General features: G+C 46.6%; 1 protein-coding gene across 13 annotated transcripts in view; it reads right to left on the bottom strand.

Annotated features, from left to right (window-relative positions):
- Nav2 (neuron navigator 2) overlaps positions 1-24,436 on the bottom strand; it is a 654,216-nt gene that overhangs the window by 134,655 nt on the left and 495,125 nt on the right. For all 13 annotated transcript variants that reach the window (XM_031386765.1, XM_031386769.1, XM_031386759.1 and 10 more), the window contains 4 exons: positions 21,641-22,733; positions 16,903-17,015; positions 14,908-15,016; positions 11,872-12,261 (listed from right to left, as the gene is read on the bottom strand). In XM_031386765.1, the coding sequence (XP_031242625.1) occupies positions 11,872-12,261; positions 14,908-15,016; positions 16,903-17,015; positions 21,641-22,733 (1,705 nt within the window). The remainder of the gene's footprint in view (positions 1-11,871; positions 12,262-14,907; positions 15,017-16,902; positions 17,016-21,640; positions 22,734-24,436) is intronic.

Genomic DNA, 24,436 nt, shown 5'->3' with positions numbered 1-24,436 from the left:
CATTTTATCTTAAAAAAAAAAAAATCTGTATGTGTGTGACTGCTTTGCATTCACGACTATGTGAGCATCATATGTATGTCTGGCATCTTTCAGGGCCAGAGGAATGTGTGCTCTAACTACTGAGCCATCACCCCAGCTCCTGTCCTCCTTACATCCATGAGTTTGGGGATTGAGCTCACGCTTACATGACAAGCCATTTCTCTGGCCCAAGAGTCTTAACTTTTAAAATGGAGCTATAACTATGCTAATGAAATGCATCCTTGGGTGGACAGAGAGCCAAGGAGTATAACCAGTGTCCTTAGCACCTCCTGTCTAAATAAATGGGCATGTGTAAAATTTTCATCGTGACCCCTGAGGACTCTTGTTTAAAACGGGAACTATCGCACATCCTTCTGAAGAAACACTACCAGTTTTGGAAAGTGGGCAGGCAGCCCCCTCCCCCTCCCCCCCCATCTGGGGTTTTTGTCTTGACTGAATTCTCTTTATTGTGGTTCAACTGTTAGTGTGGAGTGCAGCAAATATTTCTAGCACCAGCAGGAAGCTTTCTGTTCACCCTGTGAAAGACGAGACGCATCCTAGTACACAGGAGACCGCTCTCTAGACAAAGCCCCTTTAAGCTCTTTCTTGGCATGAAACGTGCTGAACAGAGACGCACTGATACCCAGGAAGTCTCGCAGCTCAGATGCACTTAAATCACCAGGGACTCGGAGAAAAATACTCTCTCCAGGGCCATGGCTTCTTGGCTGTAGCCTGTCCTTAGCAGAGTTCAAACTGTATTTTATTTTTTTAAAATACCTTGATTTTCAGAACATTTAAAGGTTTATAAGAAAGTTGTGCAATAACCATTGTGTTTTCTAGCCCGTTCCTCCCTTCAAAGTCTGATCTGTGTTAATATTTTATGTTAATGTGGTACGTTTGCCACTCACAAGCCCATTTCATTGACAGATAACTGATGCCTATCTTCACGTGAGCTCTTCTGTGTTTATAGCTCTGCAGAAGTCATGCGTACAGGGGCTGGAAGGATGGCTCAGTGGTTAAGAGCACTAGCTGCTCTTCCAGAGGACCCAGGTTCAATTTCTACACCCATATGGTTTCAGGGGACCCAATACTTTCTTGTGGCCTCTGCAGGCATTAGGCTCAGACACACATACAGACAAAACATCTATACACATAAATCGAATTTAAAAAATAAGAAAACAATCACATATCCTCTAGACTAGGATCATAGAATATAATCCAACACTCTACTAAAAAACCACTAGTGGTTTAGACTGAGAGGTCTCCTGGCCCTGGGACAGTCTATACGTCTGGTGAGGTCATGGCTGAGGAGGGCTAGCCAAGATGACCTCAGAGCACAACAGGTCCCATGTGGTAGCCACAGGAGTGGCACAGTCTCTGCACTGTCAGAAGAATCCTTCTGCGAGCTGGGGAAATGGTTCAGTGGGTAAAGCCTAAGGACTTGAGTTCTGACCCCACAGATAACACACAAAAGCTGGACTTCGAAGGGTGAGCATCTGGAATCCTCCTGTGGGAAGTGGAAGGTAGAGACGGGGGACACTCCAGATGCTCATGGACTAGCTAGCTGGCTGGGTAGCACAGCAACCAAGGGACCCTGTCTCAGACCAGGTAGAAAATGGACACCCAAAAGCTGTCCTCTGTCTACACATTCCTGGTCACACCAAGTTCTCCCTGCAAGCACATCTAACACACTAAGATACACTGGGATGGCTATACCTGTCATTTCAAAGTCTCTGATCTGTTCCTCACGGGATACAAGTTCTTCTTACATTACAGCCAGAAATATGTATGCTGGCTTTGAGAATTCTATGTTCTCTCTAGAAGATGACTAGAGCCTTTGAGGGTAGGATCAGACACCCAGTGTTTCCTGCTCTTCTGGCTTCAGCAGACAGGCCAAGCCAGGGGAACTGCCTTTGCCTGTCTGACACCAGGAAGCGAGTGTCTGGCACAGCGCTTGAGGTTCACACAAGTTTCACCTAGTCTTTATCAAAACTGCAGCTGAGAGAAATGCCAAGGTATCCTGAGAACAGACAGGGAGGGAGGCTGGCTTGTAACAGATCAGTCTCTTCTGCAGGCTGAATCACCAGGTAAACATGGCCAGCTTTCTGGCCGTTCCTGGGAGAGGGGAGGGCTGCAGAAAGGGCTGACTACAGGAGCGCTACATGTAGGTATTTGTTCTGCAGGTGTCTTGTGTTTAAGGCTATGGCATTCTTTTCTACATAAATCTCAGGCAGCTGCCGTGGTGGGGTAGGTGCCAGCCTGCATGCTGGGGACGCAGGAATCGAGGTCCCTGACTTCACAAATGCTTGCGTGGGGGCTCAACAAGGGTTAAGTGCAGAGAGAAGTACCAGAGAGGGCTTTTTAGAGGGGTGCCCCTCAAGAGATATCTTGATTGTATTGGCAGGGAAGCCTTGGGCTAAAGAAGTTAGTGAGCATGTCCACACATGCATGCATGTGCATGCACGTATGCATAAACACCCAACACACACACACACACTCATTGACATATACAATAATAAAATGTTATAAGCATATATTACAAACAGAGTTGGCAAAGATAGCTCAGCAGTTAAGAACACTTACTGTTGGGGCTGGAGAGAAGGCTCAGCAGTTAAGAACACTTACTGCTTTTGCAAAGGATCTGGGTTCCATTCCCAGCACCACATAAGCTGAGCATGGTAGAGCATTCACAGCACTTGGGAGGATGTCCCCTTTACCAGGATGTCCCTCAGAAGGGACAGACGTGACACAGACTTGTCAGTGGACATGCCTTTTCCTATACAGTAAGGCAGCTAGCTAGTGGAGCCATGGGGATGGAGAGATGAAGCCAGGAGTTATTCAGAAGCCAGGTGACTGAGCACACAGGCAAGCTAGCCAGCTCCTTTGACAGACAGTAGGCAATAGTGGAGAGGACCAACAGCTGTCAGGCACTGGGCTGGGCAGGCTGAGGGAAAGTACAGTCTGGGAAAGGAAATGGGGCTAATACCGGGGGCTTCCAGAACACATAATTTGCCTTAAATAAATGCACTAGGAGCTATGGTCAGAACAGCTGTGACACACAAGCTAAGGGATGAGGTCGCTGATTGGTTTTCTTTCCACTCTTTAACTTACTCCAATGCAATACTTTCACAAACAAGCTGACAGTACAATTTAAGCATGGTTGAGGGGGAAAACTGAAATCTGTAAGCCACAGAGTTAGAAAGTGTGTTTGGTGCTATGACCTTCGATAGCTTTTCAGCTCCTGCTTTTACTATACACAAGAGGTATAATGACTGTTTTGTGAGTAACAAGCTGACAGTGGGTCTCAGTAGCTGTAGTCCTGTCATTGCTCCTCTGAACCCTTCATCCAGGGGCCGGGGATCCGACTCTGATGGCAGAGTGCTTGCTTAGTAGAGATGAGCGCCATGTAAGTGGGCATATTGGTGTATTCCTGTGATCTTAGCACCAGGGAGGTAGAAGCATGAGGATGAGAAGTTCAAGGTCACTCTCAGCTACATGGCAAGTTTCTGACTAGTTTGGGATGCATGAAACCCTGTCTCAAAACGAACAAACAAAATCTCAACTCCTCTTATGGTCAGATCAGCTGCTAGAGCAAGAAAAAGGCCTGTCTGATTTTGTGTTTATTTTAACAGGCCTGGGTTAAATTTTTTCTTAGAAGAATCACCTTTGGGGTCGCTCTGAATGCCCAACCTGGCCTGATCTATGGGGTCCTGTCTTTCCAGGAGACTTTTCCCAGAAAGCAACACCCAGTTCTGTTCCCTTGACTGTGGAACCACTGTTGACTCCTGGGTGAACCAGGACATCCTGAACCCTCAGCTGGAAGATCTTCCTTGGAAGGGATCCCCTTGCAGTCTCTTAGACACACAGCATTCCAGGTTTGGAAACACTCTGGACAGGGAGCTCTGTGTTCTGTTCTCTGCACACAGCCCCACCCACAGCCTAAGAGCTCTGATTGGCAGCATGTTCTTCGGCACTTTTGCTGCAGGTCATCTTAGTGCCTTCGGCAGTGAAAAAAAAAATGCAAGTCTGACTTCCATCTGTGGTCAAAGCTTGGTTCTTTGGAACCTTCTGTTCACTGAATGCTTTCTGCACCACACATGTCTAGTTCCTATCAGCAGAGAGAGACACTATGCTCCAGGTTTGGAGCTCTGTGCCCTCATTCAACTCCCAAATAGACCCCAGCCTTGCTTTAAACTCCTTATGACCTGGCACCAAGAACACAACAAACCCTTGACACTACCCAGCCAGTAAACACTCGACTACCTCCCTTACTCATTATTCCGCCATCAATCCAAGGAACAACAAGCAGGCTTTGGAGAGCACTAAACATTAGACACAGCCAGCAGGGGGCAGCACCAGAAGAGACAAGGCTGGGGTCTCAATGCTGAGTGCTCAAGCCTGTAGCCCTTTGCAGGTGTGTGATATGGGACATGACACATCTCCTGTGCTCAGTTTTCAGGTCTCTGATGGAATAATGATACAGTGACAGTGCTAGACAGTGCCTTGTCTTCCCAGGGCCTGCAGTACAGACAATTCCTCAGGGATTACTCATGCTCGCAAAGAAAATTGACTATACCTCCCCAAGAGGCCATCCACTGTTGATAGCTCATCAGCTAGGGGTAGGGGCTCATGAGCTGGAGTGTTGACTAGAGTAACCTTGTGCAGGTCTTATGAAGAGAAACCACAGTTGATGTGAGTTCATGTGTGCAGCTGTGCTGTTAAGTCTAGAATACACTGGTTTGCCTGGGTCTCTTCAACCCCTGTCTCTCACAATCTTTCCACCTTCTCTTCTGTGATGGTTCCTGAATCTTGGGGAGGGAGTGTGATATAGACACCCCATTTATATCTGACCACTCCACAGATATTTATTCTCTGCACTCTGATCAGATGAATAATGCCTATTCTTAAAGTTCTTAGCAGCCCAGTGCTCTGAGCACTGCCCCTCTCCCCTCTGAATGTCCCTAGCTAGCTAGCTCCTCACTCCCTGTGGCTTCACATTCTTCCTATCACATTTTGTCCCCCAATCTTCCTCCTCAAGTGAAAGGTCACACTGGCAAAGACCTGGAAGCACACATATTGAATCTAGTCTCAGAGAATATTTGGTTTTAGATATTGCTGCTCATAAGACCCAGACAAGCAACTCTCTGAGCTTCAGTCTCCTCAAAGATAGAGAGCTGGGCAGTGATGGCACACATATTTAATCCTGCACTTGGGAGGCAGAGGCAGGAGGATCTCTGTGAGTTCAAAGCCAGCCTGGTCTACAGAGTGAGTTCCAGGACAGCCAGAGTCACACAGAGAAACCCTGTTTCAAACAACAGACAAAACAAATAAACAAACAAAGGTAAATAGAGACTGAAATCAGCCTCCATCTGAAGGAACTGTTTGGCCAGTTGAAGAAGAGGTAAGACAGTCCCTGTATATACCTAGAATACCACAGAGACCATCCACACTGTGGATCAAACAGACACATGTGTGAGCATGGTGAATTGACTCTACAGCCTTCCATCTCCCCCACAGAACCAACACCTTATCCATGTCCCCCCCTAAGTTTCTGACTACTTGAGTTGACATCACCCTTTAAACTTGCCTGCTCAAATATTTGAAATTCCTAATTGTAAAAGAGAGGACCAGTTGATAATAGATGCAGCTCTGGCAGGAGACCTAAACTCCAACATGCAGCAAAGATACACACAAACCCCTACTTCCCCTTCCCAAAATCAAGGAGATGTGGCCATGATTCATAGCTAGGAGGATCTCTCCTTAGACAGAGTGTATCGTTTCCTATTTGAGTCTCAGAAGGCATCAGCCACCAGGAGTCTAGGCCAGTGGGTCTGTTGGCCACCAGCTCAGGAGTAAGATGAAGAAACAAAGCCTTAGCTTCTCATGAGCACCTGAGTCTCATGATTCAGGGATGCTGGGGACCTGGAAAAGGGCACACACACTTTCAACTATGGTCCCACTCGTTACAAGATGCTCTAGCTTTGAGCTCCTGCCATGTGTTCTCTGTCTCTAGGGCACAGGTGAGCTATAATATCTCCTGTTTCAGACCACTCATTTTCCTGATCCCAGACAAGGCCTGTGATAGACTGAGAGGGCGAATTGTATGTGTCAGCTTGGCCAGGCTGTGAGACCTAGGTATTCAGTCAAACCCTATTCTAGATGTTGTGATGGGATTCTCTCTTCAGTGAGACTCCAATTTAACTCAGCAGATGCTGGCTATTCATTATGGGTTATGACTTGATATGTAGGTGGACTCTTCCAAGCAGCTGCAGACTTTAAAACAGACAGATCCTGTGGAGGGAATCATGTCTGTGGATGGCCCTACAACTTATGCTCTGGACCATTTTGGAGGCTTTCGATTGTGCATGTCTCCACCACAGCATAATCCCCTAAAATTAACTGACATCCTTCAGTCCCTGTTGGTTCTGTCTGGTCCTTGGTGCTCAGAAGTAGCACGGCCTCATTGTTGAGGATGTCCTAAGAAGGATAAAGGACTTAGACTCATGGAAAACAGAGGCTTAGAAAGTGAAGCAGTTTCCCCAAGTGGTGGCTGGCAGGTTCTTCGACTCCCACTGGAAAGTGTCTATTGCACAGCAAGATGGGAGGTTGTTCGAGATGAATCCTCAGTTTCTTATCTTGATCAGGGCCTCGGCACACGCAGCCTCCAGTCTGAGTCTTGCGGCATGGGATTACTGTCTCAGGGCCAAGACTCTCCCAACTCCATCCAGATGCTTTTCCTCATACTCATCTCGACTCCAATCTGGTCTTCTCCAACCTTGCCATCATAAATCTATCAAGACCATAGCTGCTGGCCAGGCAAAAGCAAGAGGGAAAGGATTTGCAGCGCCAGTGGCTCATGTTTAAGATAAAAACTAACCTGGGATGGATTTTCTAGAAGAGAATGGCACAAAGGCTTCACAGGAAACGCAGGGGTGGCCACACTTGTTGTCTCGGTTCTCTTTTTAACATGTGTTCATTTGCAAATCACAGGGCAGAGAAAGGAGGGCTTGGCATTGCTCTCCAGCAGAGAGTAGAGGATATGGGAGGGCACCAAGGATACAGTAGGACACTAGCTCACAAAGGGAAAGAAACAGCAAAAGGAGGGGCCAACTTTTTTTGTCTTTTGGGGGTGTGGGGGGGTTAAAGAGTTTCCGTACATTTAAGAACAGTATCATATGAAATCTGAATTCTGGAGTTGGAGTTAGCACACAAAGGAAACATTAGCCTCCCCACCCCCCATATATATTCCTTGTATGTAGAAATGCCTCTTCTAAGTGTTGAGTTCATGGGTCAGTTTTACACTAGAGAGTAGCTACAATGATCCGATTTTAGTACAAAAAGGATTATCAAATGATCTACCCTGGAAAGCAACTTCACACCCCAGGGGCACAGCTAAGGACTGGGACTGAGATATTTGCTAAACAACAGAACCACGGAGGGGAGCATGTCTATGGGGTGAGATTTTTCGGCCCAGCCAGACAGGCTTGCTAGGGAAAGGAGCCACATGGAGAAGTGGCATGGCTCAAACACAGAGCGCTGCAGACACAGAACTCACTTGTGTTAATGGCACACTTGGCTCAGCCAGGAAAGTGCAGACTGTGTGAGGGGCCATAACTGGGTAAGTCATGGGAGATGGATGGAAAAACCGTTGAGAGTGATCTGTGCTCACTTCAGAGCCATTTTCAAAGGCTACAGAAGCCACCAAAGGTTCTTAAAGAGAGCGAAAGGACTTTTGAGGTTAAGTTTAAATGGTTGATTTTCCAGGAAGGGATGTATATTTATACCTCAGAAGATTATACAATCTAGTGCTGCCTTTGAAAAGGGGGAAAATCCTTCAAAACATATGGATGCTAAATCTGCCCTTATAATTTTATTCTGTACCACATGGCACTCTGAAGTTCTAGAATCAGAGCACAGGACTGACTCAGGACGTCAAGACTTGCTAAGGGATCCCTTCCTCTGTCACTTTATTTTCTTTTTGATTATAACCAAGACCCAATTTATCAGACAGAAGAAGCAGCAGGGTCAGATGATGATGTATAACGTACTTACAGACCAGGGTGTGATAAACACACATGTGGCTCTTAGCTAGACTCCACAGTGATGCACTAATGTCAGGGTCAGGTGCACACATAAAGAACACGAGCTTCACTTGGAAAGCAGTTGATACACCGGAGCCAGGGCCCAGCATCATTTAAAAAACAAAGCCGCAGGTTTTCAGAAACCTTCCATAGCAGGTTTCTGAATACATTTGCTGTCAAATTTTGCAAACATTTTCCTTAAAGAGCCTCTAAGCTGTGAAGATTGCTCAGGCATTGAGGTCATGCTTCCCCTAAGCCAAATGAACAGCTGGATACAAGCTTGTCAATGCACTGCTTCTAAGTCCCCATATGTTACAGGCCAATAGGACATCTAGAACCTAGTGGAAATGTTGTGTCTTTGTTAGATAAACATCTGTAACAAGATGCAACCTCAAAGAGAGGTCAGCCAGAAGGTTACATGTGCATGTGGTGACTGGAGAGTTTGGAGAATTTAGATCGGATGCTTTGACATCACAGGGCTCACAAGAGGCTGCAGGGGCTTAGACCCCTGCATGAGAGTTTCTCATCCATCCACTGTTCACTTCATCCATTGCCTCAAAAGTGACATATTGAGCAGATTCTGGAGAGCAGACAAATCAGGCCAGTGGTCCTGATACTCATGATTGTGTCAGTTTAAGAAAAGAAAACAAAATGGCTTAGAAAGATATTAGGCACTGGGCCTGTGACGTTGATCTGCTAACTTGGCCTCACAGCAGAAGTCTACCTGTGTTTTCACAGATGGAGGCAGGCTTAGCAAGTGTTCCAGAAAGTTCCCAGTAGAAAGAGCGTTAAGTGTCACCTGGGCTGCCTCTTCTGGTTTGGAAAGTCCTACAGTAGAAAGCGCACTAAAGGAAGGTGTAGAGTTTCTGGGTTTCGGTCACAGGGGTATGCTTGTACTCCCGCATGACCTACACTTCCTCTAAACCCTATCTCAAATGCCAAAAGCACCACCTTCCCAAAGCAGGAAAGCAATGAAGGAAAGCGGGGATTCTCCCTGGGACATCTAAGCTTCGGCCTGGAGTGTGCACACGTCTCCACCTTGTGGACACTATTAATACTCTATCAAACTCAATCCACTATCCAGCAATAGCAAGGAAGAAGTTCTCTGTCACGGGGTGCGGAAGCCTCGGAGGAATCAGGATGTGGGCTCTATATCACAATGAGAAAGGGTAATGAGCAACTCAAGGTCAGCTGTGCTGGATGCCCAAATTGTCTAAACAACAGTAAAAGATTAAACTCTGTGCACTTCAGCTTTATATATACACTGTATATATGCCTGTTTACAGTGTTCACGGGAAGCTAGAAACACACAAGGATGCTCACTTGGCCAGACTATGCCAGACTGTTCATCAGGGCACTGGAGTTTGAAGCTTTTCTGGATGGGAGAAATGTGTTAAGGCTGTAAGAATTTAGTAGCTCTTGGTTTTGAAGGTTTTACCATCTAAAATGCTCCTACCTTCAGTACAAAATCCAAACAACTCTATGGCTAGGCTTTAAATTTCTTTTATTACATTTTTTTTTCTTTTTAAATATCTTTTAGTGTGTGTGTGAGAGAGAGGGAGGGTATACATACTTGTGCACATGACAATGTCAGGCAATGACAGACAACTGCTCTGTCGCTCTCTGAGCCAGGGTCCCTTACTGAGCCCAGAGGTAGGGTAGTGGATAGACGCCTCTGTAACCCTCTTTTCTTCTGTTCCCCAACACTGCCAAGTTAAGTTTCATACATCTATACCCAGTTTTTTATGTGGGTGCTGGGATTTGAACTCGGGTCCTCCAGCAATTACCCTAACCTATGCAACCACCTCCCCAGCTCTATGCCTGTGCTTATTTGTACTTGGGGCTGCAGAGATGGCTCAGTGGTTGAAGGCACTGGCTACTCTTAAAGAGGACTTGAGTTTGATTCTCAGCATCCTTTGTGGGTAGCTCATAACTATCTGTAACAGGGGGTCCATCAGTCCTTGGAGGTCCAAGGTCCTCTTCTGACTTTTGCAGGCATCAGGCACACAAAGTACACAGATGCAGGCAAAATACACACACAAAATAATAATACAAAGAATAGTAGTCATACTATTTCAGCACAGCAATAAGGTACTGGCAAGAGGGTATAGCACAGCGGTTACAGTCAGTGGCCTCTGGAGCTACTTTCCCTGTGCCTGGTCTCTTCCTTCCTGTCTTTCATCCTTTCTCTCTTTCTCTCTCTCTCTTTCTTTCTTTTGTTTGTTTGTATGTATGCATGTATGTATGTATGTATGTATGTATGTATGTATGTATTTTAGTTTTATGAGACAGTTTCTTTGCGTAACTTTGGCTGTCTTAGAACTCACAGAAATCCACCTGCCTCTGCTCCCCAGGTACTGGTATGCCACCATCACCAAGCTTTTTTTAAAATAAATCATATATTTTTAATTATGTGTCTGAGTGGAGGCATATGTCAGCAAGTAAAGGTACACACAGAGGCAGAGGTGTTGGATCTCTTGGAGCTGGAGTTACAGGTGGTTGTAAATAAACTACCTGACATGAGTGTTGGGACTTGAACTTGGGTCCTCAGGAAGAACAATGTGCGCTCTTAACTGATGGTGACCATCTCTCTAGTCCTGGGTTCTGCCTCTTAACAGGTACATAACCACTTGTAAGTTTTCTTGCCCTCCCATTCCAGTTTTGTTTATCAGCCAAGGACTATGACATCATCTGTCCTTAGGATGGAGCAAGATAACACATACAAGCACCAACTCAGTATGTGGCAGCCAGCAGGGGCTGCAGCCATGACTAACACCACACCACTGGTTCTACATCCCATGTCTATTGGGACTTTACTTATCTGTAATTTTCATTGCTAAGATATTAAGGGTGGAAATCATCTTAGGAAACTTCAGAGCAAGTCATGGGAATGGATGAAGTCTCAGGTAGGCAAAATAAAGAGATGTAAATGACATTTACAACATACCTGGAAGTGAAGCCACAAACAGACCCCCCTCCCTCCTCCCTCTTGTACACTGGGTATATCTCTGATGCTTATGAATCGCTCCCAGCTGCAGCATCATGGTGGAAAGTCTTTAACTCACAGAGAAAGAACAGAGAAAAGGGGACCTTTGGTTTCTCCCTCTAGCCACCCAACCATGTTGCTCACTCATTCAGAAGTACCCGTTAGCTCTGACGCACACTGCACTAGGGACTCAGAGAGCACAGTAAGAGGGGAGGGGAGATGGTAAGATCAACTCATCCTCAGGGTGACTTTACATAGCGTGGTACACTTTGAAAAGGGCCCACCGTGGGGTGCGGAGTAGTGAGGACACTGGACAAGACACCCTTTCAGATGCAATGGCCAGTGGGAGGAGGAGGCTCCGCAGAGACCAAGGAGACAGAAATGTAAGCCCAGAACCAGTACAAAGATGGTGGGGCTGGAAAGAGGTAATAGAAATGGAGGATGGAGGGAGGAGGTACAACAGAGGAGAGTGAGGTGGGAGGCTGAGGGGAGATGCATAAGCCCTGAGAGGAAGGAAACAATCAGGTCACCAGTCGGGCAGTTACCCAGAGCAAGGCTGGTATAAGGGACAGAGGCAGCAGATATGCTTACATAGTAAAGTCTTGTGGGTCCCCAGCTTGAGTCTGTCTACCTGCTCCTTTTGAATCACAGCCCAGCAGTGATCCCCACCACACCACAGAGCCTCTGGCTATTGCAGATGAGGCAGCCAGCATCAGCTCTAGAGACCTCTTAGTAAAGGCAGGCAAGAGGGCTGAGAGGGCCAGGCCTTCCCATTTGTTTACTTACCCGCTAGTGATGTCATCAGTTCGGATGTTCTTGCTCAGGACATCGCCGTCACTCATGTAGCCTGGGGCATCCATGCTGATGCCTTCCAGGTCTACGTCATCGCCTGCCTTGTCCGAGACATCCACATGGCAGATGCTGCTGCCCCTGGAGGCCAGTTGCCTTCTCAGAGGGGCAGAGTACACGTAGCGACCTGCCTCGGCACTGATGAAGCGGCTGGCGTTGGCTCGAGGTGGATACCCATTGCCCATTGAAGGGGCATCTCCTGCCTGGAGCCGAGGGCTGGACTGTCCGAGTCTCCAGGACAGAGGAGTGGGTCTTCCTGTGAGGCTGAGGATGCTGCGGCCACTTATCTCTGTGGTGACATTGGTGTCAAACGTGGTTTCTAATGTGCTGAAAACACAAAACCAACCTGGGTTAGGCTCCAATGGGTGCAGGTTAGATGGTTTTTAAATGTTCAGAACTAGAGGGAAAAAAACGTCTCATTTATAAAGCAGGATAAGACAGCAGGTGTAAGAACCGAGTAAACAGGAACATCTCAGAAAAACACTGGGAGGCCAGGAATTTCAGTAGAGCTTAATAAGATCAACTCAGGGACTTTGGGAAGGTGGTGGAACTCTTGCCCCTCTGGGAGGGAGAGGCTAATTAACATTCCTCAGACTACAGGGTGAGAACCAACCTGCCCACCTTCAGACAAGGGAAGTCCTTACCACCTCATTTCCTGAAGACCAATCAGTTTAAAAAGTCACACTGGCCAGGCAGTGGTGGCGCACACCTTTAATCCCAGCACTTGGGAGGCAGAGGCAGGTGGATTTCTGAGTTTGAGGCCAGCCTGGTCTACAGAGTGAGTTCCAGGACATCCAGGGCTACACAGAGAAATGCTGTCTCAAAAAACCAAAAAAAAACAAAAAACAAAACAAAACAAAAAAAATCACACTGTTTTGCTAATCACATTGTGTCTAATGGCTGCTGCCCTGAAAATTGTATAAAAGCTCACTGAACAAGCTGTGTGGGGGTTGCCTCCTCTCCATAGGGTCTGAGACGACCCCAGTGCACTGGAACAATAAAAATCTTCTTGCTTTTCGCATCGATCAGGCTCCCTGTGGTTCACTTAGGGGGTCTCCGGTAAGCTAAGGCTCGACAGGGTCTTACACAGGCACCAAGTATCACCTGGTGTAGCTCCTCTTTTAATAAGGAAAAAGAAAAGCTATGTGTTTATCTACACATTCTGAAAATCCTACTGGGGATGTTCTCTTGTAAAATGTGGTATAAGATACTCTTCACTGACTCTTTAATTAAATGCAAATGGCAAAGCCTTATTCTGCTAGAAAACTGGAATCTCCCTTCTAGTTCAGGAAACAGAAAATGCTTAACTTGTGAAGAAGCGACAAAGGACTCTCCTGACATATTTGTTCCAGAGTTGCTATGTCAGGATTTCTTTAAGGGTTGGCTATAGTAGCCTAAGGTGGCTACCTAAAACTTCACACCTCCCCTCTCCCTCCCTTCGTAACATCCCAGAGTCAATGCTGGTGACTAGGTACAAAGAGGGGTGATAGACACATGCCTATTCATGAAGTCACAGGACCCAACATCAGGATCCAAGTCCTTCAGATACCTGGAGGGTAAGGAGGGCACTTCCTCCATTCAGGTGCTAATGGCTATTTTGTCCCATCCCCTGTCCCCAACCCTGGAAATGACCTCATTTTTTCATATTTTGGACCCTTGGTTCTGAAGACAGAACCCACAGTAGCTAAAACCCTGATCTACCAAGACTCTTTTATTCCTCCCTTCCTTCCTTCCTTCCTTCCTTCCTTCCTTCCTTCCTTCCTTTCTTCCCCCCTCCTTCCCTCCCTTCTTCTTTCCTTCTTTCCCTCCTTCCTTCCTCCCAGAAGCTGTTGCCTGTATGTGAGATATGTTCTTCTAGCTGGGCTGCCTTGTCTGGCCTCAGTGGGACAGGAAGTGACTACCAAGACTCTTTGTGGTGGGTGTGACAGTTAATATGGCTTGTCAATTTGACAAGATTGAGGCTGGCCTAGGAGACACACCTCTGGGCTAATCTGTGAGGGAGATTCTAGATTGGGTTGAGGAGGGAGGACCCATCATGATTGTGGGTGGCCATCATTCTATGAGCTGGTGTCCCAGGCTGAATCAAAAGAAGAAATCGAGCTGAACACCAGCTTCATCTATCTCTGCGTCCTAACTGTGGACGGGCTGCCTCACCGTCCCCATCATGATGAATTATATCCCTTTAGGCTAAAAACCAAAACAAACTTCTTTCTTCCTCAAGTCACTTTCCTTAGGTATTTAGTCACAGCCATGAGGAGAGTAACAGATACAGTGGGGAAGCCCCCACTTCCTCCTTTTACACATTTACCAAAGAAAGTGAAACTGGAGAAGCAACTGGAGAACCCTTGGGAGCCCAGCGGGTAGCCGGGGACTCTTTGATTTTCAAAGCCAAAAACAAACTGTGAGACCTCATTCTGCCAAAATCAGGGAGGAGTGCCCACATTACATCCTCCTTAAGGCTCTCTCTGAACAAGGAAAACAACCAGAGATTCCTTCCAACAAAACCAGAGTTTAAACAGAGCAAAGTTTTATAAACACTTTTTCTCATCTTTCATACACGTGCATGACTAACAATATCGGTGTTGTGTATCAGGAGTCCTGGTAGGAATTTAAGTTACTCAGTTTGTCACACGGGTCAAACATAGTTCACCTGTTCCTTCCAACGGCTTTCTGTAGTTTTCAAAAATGCAAGGAAAATAAAGTTTTAAATGGAACTGGAGCAAGTTCGTCTGGGTGGTGAACTTGGAAACCTTGTGCTCTGGGGTGGTATCTGTCTACATTAATTTTCACCCCTTCCACTCTGTGTATTGTCTTGGGTTCTCTGTGAATTCTAACATGCTCAAGGCCAAGGTTATCCATTCTACTCTTAACCAAACCACTTTGTGGGTGGCACAGCACCGGGCAGGAGAGAAGTAGAGTTAGAAGGAGTTCCCAGCAAGCTCTCTCAGCAAAGCAATTCAACGCTGCCCATACCTGTGTGTAACCTGAGTTCCCCGTAAACTGGACATGGTCTCTTCTAAATTCTGTCGTAGGTCTGCAATGTTCTTTACTGTCCGAAGCCGCCGAGCCTCGGGGTCTTCTGCTGCAGAAGCAAGGGTTAAGGTCACTTTAACTCTGCTAGACCATGAGGTTCTTACAAACAGCAATCGAGTGGGGGACTGTAATGCTGATCTATGTCCAGCTTCTTGTTTGCTGTAAGGACTTGACACTATGTGGATGGATAGACAGATGGATAGATGAATGATGGACATATGGATAGATACCTACATGTCTGTCTGCATAGATAAATAGATGCATACACACATGGATGGATGTATAGATGTGTGAATACACACACACACACACACACACACACACACACACACACACACGTGAATGGGTTGGATACGTGGATGTATACCTGCAAGTCAGTCTGACTGTTTTATGCATAGAGGGATAGATACTATGCTCAAACTTCAATTTGTCACCCAAGTCTTTAAGGTGCATATAGACAGGTGTGTGCCTGTCTGTGTGTCTCTGTGTGTCTGAGACTTTGAACTCCTGATTCTTCTGCCTTTAACTCCCAAAGGCTGGGATTACAGGTGTGTGTCACCAGGTTTATCTGGTGTAGGGGATTGAACCTAGGGCTTCATAAACGCTAAAAGGTCTATCCTACCTTCTCCTGAGAGCCTTAAGGGAATATGATTTTGATATCCTCATGGCCTGCCAATCTCTTTCATTGCAGGCTTAACTGCATTTATTCTACATAAGACTGATTCAAAGGCACCAAAGCTTTGGATCACTCTGGGTGCAGTAATGAGGCACAGATTTTCCAGTTACTTCCATTAATTAACCCCATCTCACCATAAAACCCTGCCTTTAAAAGTGGGGGTGGGTGGGAATGAGGCCAGAGAAATGTCTCAGCAGAAAACAAAACAAAACAAGACAAAACAACAACAATAACAACAAAACCCACTGGCTGTTCTTCCAGAGGACATGGGCTCTATTTCCAGCACTTATACCCTAACTCCTAGAACTCCAGTTCCAGGAGATCCAGTTCCCTCTTCTGGACCCCACAGGTACCAGGCACACATGTGCTTCATTTACTTATATGCAGGCACAACATACACATTAAAATATATTTAAAAAGAGAGTCACAGGTTCATAGGTAGGCTGGTGGAGGAGCTCATAGGTAGAATTCCCCCCAAATGAATTCTAACTCTTCTACCTTTCCTCTTCAACTTAATAATGTAATGTTCGCTGGGGTGTTGTCAAGGTGCAAAGACCCAAGTTCAGATTCCACAAACTCACATAAAAACCATAGAATGCCAGCCCTTGGGAGGTAGAGAAGGGGATCCCTGGGCCAAATGGAACTAGATGGAATCAATCTGTGAGTGGTTCAGCAGGAGACCCTGCCTCAATAAATAGAATGGAGGAAGATCAAGGGAGGAGCCTGGTATCAACTTGAGGCCTCCACATATATGAGCCTGCACACACAGTTGTGACCACATACATGCAGAGAATGTAACGGTACAACCTTAACATTGGACGTCCCTTGAAATGGAGTTAGAGATGGTTGTGAGCCAAATGGGTGCTGGGAATCTAATCCAGGGCCTCTGAGAAAGCAGCAAGCGCTCTTATCTGCTAAGCCACCCATAAAACTAAAAACCAATCCGGTATTTTAGAGTTCTTAATTTTTGTTGTTGTTGAAAGCAGTTTCATACGAAGGGTAAACAGTGTGACTTAAAGCTAAGCAGTAACATAGTCCAGGGCCCAAATAGGAGACATACCCAGAAGGATAAGAGTTAACTACAGTTCTGGGGAGGAATGAAGAGGCTGTGAGAGAGAAAAGAGGGGAAAGGGAAGAAATAAAGTAACAACAGAAGAAAGCAACTTTGCTCGACTCCTGTATCCCGGCAGCCTGCCTAGCAGTTACTCACACGAGGGGCTAGTTCACCTGCAATCACACAATCCAGGGCTCCTACTCACCAGTGAGTTCCTCCAGAGCAGGCTGTCCACTCTTGGTGTAGTGGCTGGGCTCCATGCTCACACCCGCTGAGCTGGACTCGGCAGTGACATTCCCTTCGGTGTCCGTCTGGGACCTTGACATACAAATCAGAGCTGACCCAATCATCAGGAGTGGCAACCCTCACATCTGAGCCGCTTGCCATGGCCTGCTAAGCAAGCAGCTGAGGAGCAGAGCTGGCCAGCAGACCGACTCTAAATAATTCAACAGTCACACGTGGGTGGAGAGAGCTACTGAGCCCAGAAAGATGAAATATTCAAAGCCCCAAAAGAGGGTCTGCCATTTCTCAGAATCCAACCAGAAACATGCTGGAGGGTGCCGGGTGGACATTCAGACTTACATCCAAAAGCAATGGGTAAGTTACCATAGCACCAGCAAATAAAGCATAAACATGATTCCGCTGACAATCCCTCTCCCCTGACAATCCTCTTGACACAGCTCTCTCTGAAACGGTGAGTGTGAGGCCATTGGGAATGGGTGCCAAGCAGCTGTGTCTACCCTCCAGGTTTCTGATTCGCAGCTCAGATCCTCTGACATGAAAGGTCTCATTGATCATTATTTCAACACTTGACTGAGATCTGTACTTTCCCAACCCTTCCCCCAGGCGCTGTATTTGTCAAGCAGATTGAACCAGTGGCCAGCCGATTGCATGGGAGGTTTCTGGCCACAGCCGCTTTGGCTTACTCAGACCTTGCTAGTGACACTGGGTGATGTGCATCGAGGCCTGGAGTGATCCAGCCACTTTTCACCACCAGGAAGAAAACATGCCTCCCCCCCCATTTTTGTTGGGGATTGAACCCAAGGGCCCTGTGCATGCATGGCACGTGTTCTAGCATGGAGAAATATCCCCAGCCCCTAAAATGTGCCAAAAATGTAGGTGTACTATGGAGATGAACTGATAACTTCAAACCACCCACCGTTTTTTGTTCTTTTTCTGTCCCATGGAAGCTATGCACCCCTAGTTCCCATAGCCACCCCTTTAAAGGTTTATTATTATTCCAATGTTCTTGTTTACCCATACAACCGGAGTTTGAAGCTCTGTCATCTACTTAGGACTTAAAAATGCCCTAAAACAGGTACATTGCTTGTAATTCAATGATTATAAATGAAAGCCAGGTAGGTATACAACTAGCCTACAGATGGGTGGACTGCTAAAATACTGTTTGCATAGTATTTTTAAAAATTAAATTAGCATGCTTTCTCTGTTTGTCTCTGTCTCTCTGTCTGTGTCTGTCTCTGTCTCAATCAGGATCTCTCTACATAGTCATGACTGTCCTAGAACTCACTATGTAGACTAGATGACCTCAAACTCAAGAGATCTGCCAACATCTGCTTCGTGAGTGCTGGGATTAAAGGTGTGCACCACCACACCCTGTAAATTAGCTTATTATTCAGAATTTGTGAGGTTTGGGGGCTAGAGAGATAACTCAGTAGTTAAGAGTACATATTGCTTTTGCAGAAGACCCAGGTTTAATTTCCAGCACCAACAAAGAAAGGCTTATAATCGTCTGTAACTCCAGATCCTGGGGATCTGCTGCCTGTGGCCTCCATAGGCAACCGTACTCATATGCACAGCTTCAGCAACAAATATGCATAACTAAAAATAATAAACATGACTTTAAAATTTGGGAGACTTCATATAAGTATTTGAATTTTTGCCTTCAGTCAATGGAAGGAAGGAAGGAAAGAAGAAATGATGGGAGGGAGGGAGGAAAGGAGGGACAGAGGATGGATGGATGGATGGATCTGGAGCTACTGAGCTCAGTGTTGTAGGGCGCCATCTGCTGGCACCAAGTGGTAGTGTGCCCTCTATGCTTGTGTTACTTCACTGCAGCCCTATTCTTCTGAACATACATGTGCATTCTGCAATGAGCCTGTCATCACCCCACAGAATGTCAACAAACCCTGCTTGAAACAGCTGGGTTTAGACTTGAGACTATCGGATATTGTGAACCACAGTTCTTTTACTGTGCATGTAAAGATTTCTGCTTTAAAAATGGCTTTTAGATTTATTTTATTTTATATGCATGGCATGTATGAGGGTTTTGCCTGCATGTATGTATGTGTAACATATACGCACAGTACTCATAGAGGCCAGAAGAAGGCATCAAATCCCCTGGAACTAGAGTTAATAGATGTGAGCCACCATGTTGATGCTAGGGAATAAACCCAGGTTCTCTTAGATAGCAGCCGGTGCTTTTAACAGCTGAGCCATCCCTGAAGCATCAAGAATCCTTGAGATAGGCAGTAAGACAATATGGATCCTATAGTTAGACAGATTTTTTTTTAAATTTTTTCTTTTGTTTTTGTTTGTTTATCTGTTTGTCTGTCTGTTTGTTTGGGACAGGGCTTCTTTGTGTAGGCATGGCTGTCCTGGAACGTGCTCTGCAGAGCAGGCTGGCCTTGAACTCCAAGATCTGCCCATCTTTACCTCTGGAGTACTCTGCCCCCCTTGCCCAGAGGCAGGCTTGGTTTTAACACAGGTTCTTCTAATTACATCTGTGACTTGGAACAAATTTCCTGGTATGAGCATCACTTGCTCATCTATAGAACTGGAACTTTAAAAGCAAGCTAGCTCTCAAAACTGGGGCATCTCAGGGGCTAGGATGAAGAAGCTCTTAGCTGGGTCTCTACACACATTTGGTTCACAGGCAATTGCTACCTGCCTCTGTGGCCAGTGCCTAAGACCACAGTGGGTGGCTCCAGCAGACACAGGGCAGGGTGCTGTGGTCCAATTTCCATCTGGGTCTCCAATTCTTCACTGGCTCCTCCAAAGAGGACTTTGCCCAGAGTGAGTTCACATAGGGAAGTCTGGCCTTGAATATCTGGGAGGTTCCTCTCCTCCTGCTCCTCACACATTAGTCACAAGAAATCCTTCCTCCCATAGAAAAGCTTTAAATGATGATGATGATGATGATGATGATGATGATGATGATGATAATAATGATAATATTAATAATAATAGGTGAATGTTTGCTCTCTAGTCTGCCAAATACTCACATGTTTTAACGTGGCTAGTGAGAAGTTGTCAAGAAGCCTGAATGTGCATCACTTCACGGCACTGTGAATGCTGCTAGAATTGCCCTATTCCAACCTTTGCACTTCAGAGAACAATTCACAAGAAGCCATGCATGCAGCCTCACCAGGCCTCTACTGAAAGATGCCCCGGTGTTCTTCTCAACACTGTTAGCTGAGCTGATGACTTGACTGAATAAAATAAAACTATCCGCCAATCACAGGAGATTGCTACAACTCTTGAAGAAGGGGGAACTGGGCAGAGGAGAGTGAACATGGGACAAGAGGAAGCATGGCATCATCCCTATACTGCATGGATGCTGGCTAGCTGTCTCCTGACATCTCTAGGGACAAGAAGCCTGAGGGTTCACAGGAACACAATTCAGGCAGGGAGAGAGGGAAACATCTAATTCTTTGGAGAGTCTCACAAACATAAGAAGCTGAAAGTGTGGGTATGACGGCACACACCCAGGCTTGTGCAAATGCACCTATGTGAACACACATTTGCAATTGGCACACGAATGTGTAATCGTGTCTGTACTTGTGTGCAACCGTTGATGCATATGCTTTGAGTGTGTGTACACAGCTGTGTTTCTGTGTTTTGGGAGTGGGCAAAATGTGACACTGGATCACTTTGCTATATGCACAGGTATTGGGGGCCACCTAGCTGTGAAGTAGGGTCAAGTACACTATCCCTCTCCAGCACAGGACCAGGGAAAGCCCTGTGGGCCCAAGCTCTCAGCTCCCTTCTCAGTAGGAGAGGAGCTTCCATGAGCCTGAAGAGCCCATCCACATGCTTACAGGTGTCTGTCTCAGCATGGGAGGGTGGTAGGGGCAGAGCAGAGTGGCTCTCAGCAGAACAACAAGGAACATGTAGTAGGTGCCACCTAGTTCTATGTGGGCTGCTGGGTTCTACAGATGCACCATCAGAGATACAGGGCTTCTGAGACAGGAAAAGGATAGCAGACTTTAGCCTACTACATTTCTTGTTTTAGAATGGCCCTTGTCAATCTTGTAACAATCACTACTACTACTACTACTACTACTACTACTACTACTACTACTACTACTATTACTACTACTATTTTTATTTTTCTTATTTGGTTTTTTGAGACAGGGTTTCTCTGTAGCCCTGACTGTCCTGGAACTCACTTTGTAGATCAGGCCATCCTTGAACCTGGAAAGCCACCTGCCTCTGTTTCTCAAGTGTTGGGATTAGAGGCGTGTGCCACCACTGCCCAGCTGGCCCTTTGTCAATCTTATCTTTTGCTCCTTCATCTCTTCTCAGAAATCTCCAGGAGGTAATAGGGATTGCCAGATTCGGAAAGTTCAACACCAATGCTGCCATAAGAAATGTTACGGAGCAGAGGAGTCTTAAGTCTAACTTAGTCTACGCTACAATTCATTTTGGGTGACACCCAAGCGGCCACCCTGCGTATTCAGACCTACGTGCATCTAGTGCTTCTGAAACGCTTCAATCCCCACAGGCCCGGTGAAGCCTTCTCATCCTGGGGTCAGCTCTCAATGTCCCCTGCCTCAGCACTGTCTTGCTATAGTAGTTGCCCACTTGAGTGCACCGGGATAGAACTATGTGTTACTTTAGCTGTTGGGTCGCATGTTCCTGGTTCCTGCACGGACAGAGCCACTAGCCAGGCTCTCCACGCAGGGGTAGCAGGTGCTGCCTACCTGTACAGAAAAGGCGCAACCGTGGCTGTGTTGGGATGGTTGTATTGCTGCTGAGGCTGAGGTAGCTGAACACTGACGGTATTGCTTCCAGTGGTCTGTGTGGTCCCGACGGAGCCGCTGACAGTTTGGCTGCTGATGCTGTGGTTCAGAGTGGTCCCTCCGGGGCCTTTTCCTTCTGAGGATGCCAGGCTGGAGGAGGAGCTAGAGTGCCTGCTGTCCAGCTGGGGCTTCTGGGGAGGAAGCCCTGAGCTCAGCTTCCCTCTGCTCCTCTCTCCTTCCTTGGGAGGTATGGGGGCACTTGGGGACTTCCCAGGCATGTTCTTCATTCCTGGTTTTGGTATGCCGCTGTGGGATGGAGCTGTAGCCTCCTTCTTGGTGCTGTTGAGCTTGCCCCCTTTGGGGATAAAGCTGGCGATCTTGGAGGACTTTTTCGGCACCTCAGTCACAACCACCCCACTGAGCTCTTCCTTGGTTTCTTCCTTGAGGTCAGGCCTATCGGTCACGGAGACTCTCTTGGTGAGGTCCTTGCCTTTCTCCTTCTCCTTCTCCCGCTGCTGTTTCTCCTTCTCTTTCTCAATACCCTTTGGGGAGCTCTTTTTATTGGTAAGCGCCCTGCTGAAAGTCCTCTGTGCAATGCCCTTGAGTGCGATTTTGGGGCTGCTGGATGCAGGGCCTGCAGTAGAAAGCGCCCTGTTGGTGGCCTCTAACTCTTCACTCTCTTCAAAGCTGGGCAGGATCTCTAGTCGCTCACAGCTCGTGTCCCGGGATGCTGAACCCTCGCCTGCTTTGGAGCCTCCCTTGCTGTTGAAAAGTTTTAACTTTTCCAACATGGACTTCTGATTGTTGGGGGCAGGCTTCATGGCTTCAGGTGTGGGCCTGGGGGCCTCGGGCCCAGCGGGTTTGACAGACAGCATGGATGATGTGGCACTATGCTTCACACTGAGGGACTTGCTGCGCCAAGGCTTGGAGGTCATGCTGGGCTGGGGGATGGCTGAGGAGGAGCAGTTAACAGGGATGGAAGGGCTGTTCTCCAAGGACGCAGGTCCATTTTCGCTCATTCCGGGATGAGAGGAGGCTGAGCTTGCCAATGGCTCTGCAAGGGAAGGGAGAGCGAACTGAGTCATATCCTCTGAGCTGCACTAAAGATGCAGGAAGGCCAGCCATGGCTACCCAGCCAGCCACTCTGCACTCATACGCTCTGAAGCTCCATTACTGGGGGTGAGTATTATCTGTGGTTACAAGTTAAACCCAGCTCATCCCCCTGTCCTCCGACATGCGCTGTTCACACGGCACCTCCCCCAGCCCCACCACATCTTGGTTGTGTCTGTTCTGTAAACACATGCCAATCTTAACAGTACCATGCAGAGCACAACTAAGAATGTAAATAATCTACCGGAAAAAAGAGAAAATCCTTTACCGTCACCACATGCCACTCCTGTGGTATTTGAGGGTGTAGGAAATAAATGCTTCAAATGATTGAACTCAGAATTGCAGTTGTGAACAATAGTCAAGAAGTATCCAGCTTTTAGAAGACAACTTATCATAGACATTAAAACAGACTAAAGTATGTAAGTAAAAATAAAAACTGAGGAGAAACCAGCAACTTTAAATGAAAAATAACTTATTCATAAAAGTTGCTAATTCCTATGTAAGATTTTTCTATGTTGGCATTTTCCCTAACTTCCTTCCTTCCTTCCTTCCTCCCTTCCTTCCTTCCTCATTCCCTCCTCCCTCCCCCCTCCCTCTCTGCCTTTCTTTCTTTCTTTCTTTCTTTCTTTCTTTCTTTCTTTCTTTCTTTCTTTCTTTCTTTCTTTTCTTTTTTTTTTTTTGGTTTTTTTCGAGACAGGGTTTTTCTGTATAGCCCTGGCTGTCCTGGAACTCACTCTGTAGACCAGGCTAGCCTGGAACTCAGAAATCCGCCTGCCTCTGCCTCCCAAGTGCTGGAATTAAAGGCGTGTGCCACCGCCGCCAGGCTTCTTTCTTCCTTCCTTCCTTTCTTCCTTCCTTCCTTCCTTCCTTCCTTCCTTCCTTTCTTTCTTTCTTTCTTTCTTTCTTTCTTTCTTTCTTTCTTTCCTCCTTCCTTCCTTCCTTCCTTTTCTTTCTTTCCTCCCTCCCTCTCTCCTTCTTTCTTTCTTTTTATTTCTCTCTCATGACAAGGTTTCTGTGTAGCCCTGGCTGTCTAGCAATTCACCTCGTAGAACAGGCTGGCCCTGAACACAGAGATCTGCCTGCCTTTGCCTCCTGAATGAGCCACCATGCCCAGCCTAAAGAATTTCACTTTGTCCTATCCTGTTCAGAGAAACAGGTGAGGTATATTCTCTGTATTCACTTGAGAATTCACAGTGGAGAGAAATGAGTTCTCTCCAGTGAACACTTAAAACCCATACATCCCAGAGTGAGATGAACCACCAACCTTTTCATGAACAGCCAAATATGCTGAGCTGTTGCGCAATGGAGGCATCACGCTGGCATTTTTTTTTTTTAAAGGCTTACAAACAGAACAGACTTTAGAATCCTTCTTTTACTTAAGAATACAACGTGGGGGCTGGAGAGATGGCTCAGCGGTTAACAGCACAGACTACTCTTCCAAAGGTCCTGAGTTCAAATCCCAGCAACCACATGGTGGCTCACAACCATCCATAACACCCTCTTCTGGTGTGTCTGAAGGCAGCTACAGTGTACTTAGACATTATAAATAAATAAATCTTTTTAAGAAAAAGAATACAATGTGAGCATATGACCTGGCCCCCATCTCTCTCTCTCTCTCTCTCTCTCTCTCTCTCTCTCTCTCTCTCT

This window comes from Mastomys coucha, unplaced genomic scaffold (assembly GCF_008632895.1).
Source record: "Mastomys coucha isolate ucsf_1 unplaced genomic scaffold, UCSF_Mcou_1 pScaffold21, whole genome shotgun sequence".
Lineage (NCBI taxonomy): Eukaryota > Metazoa > Chordata > Mammalia > Rodentia > Muridae > Mastomys > Mastomys coucha.
The sequence above is the reverse complement of the archived record's forward strand: the minus strand, read 5'-3'. Positions and strand labels throughout refer to the sequence as shown.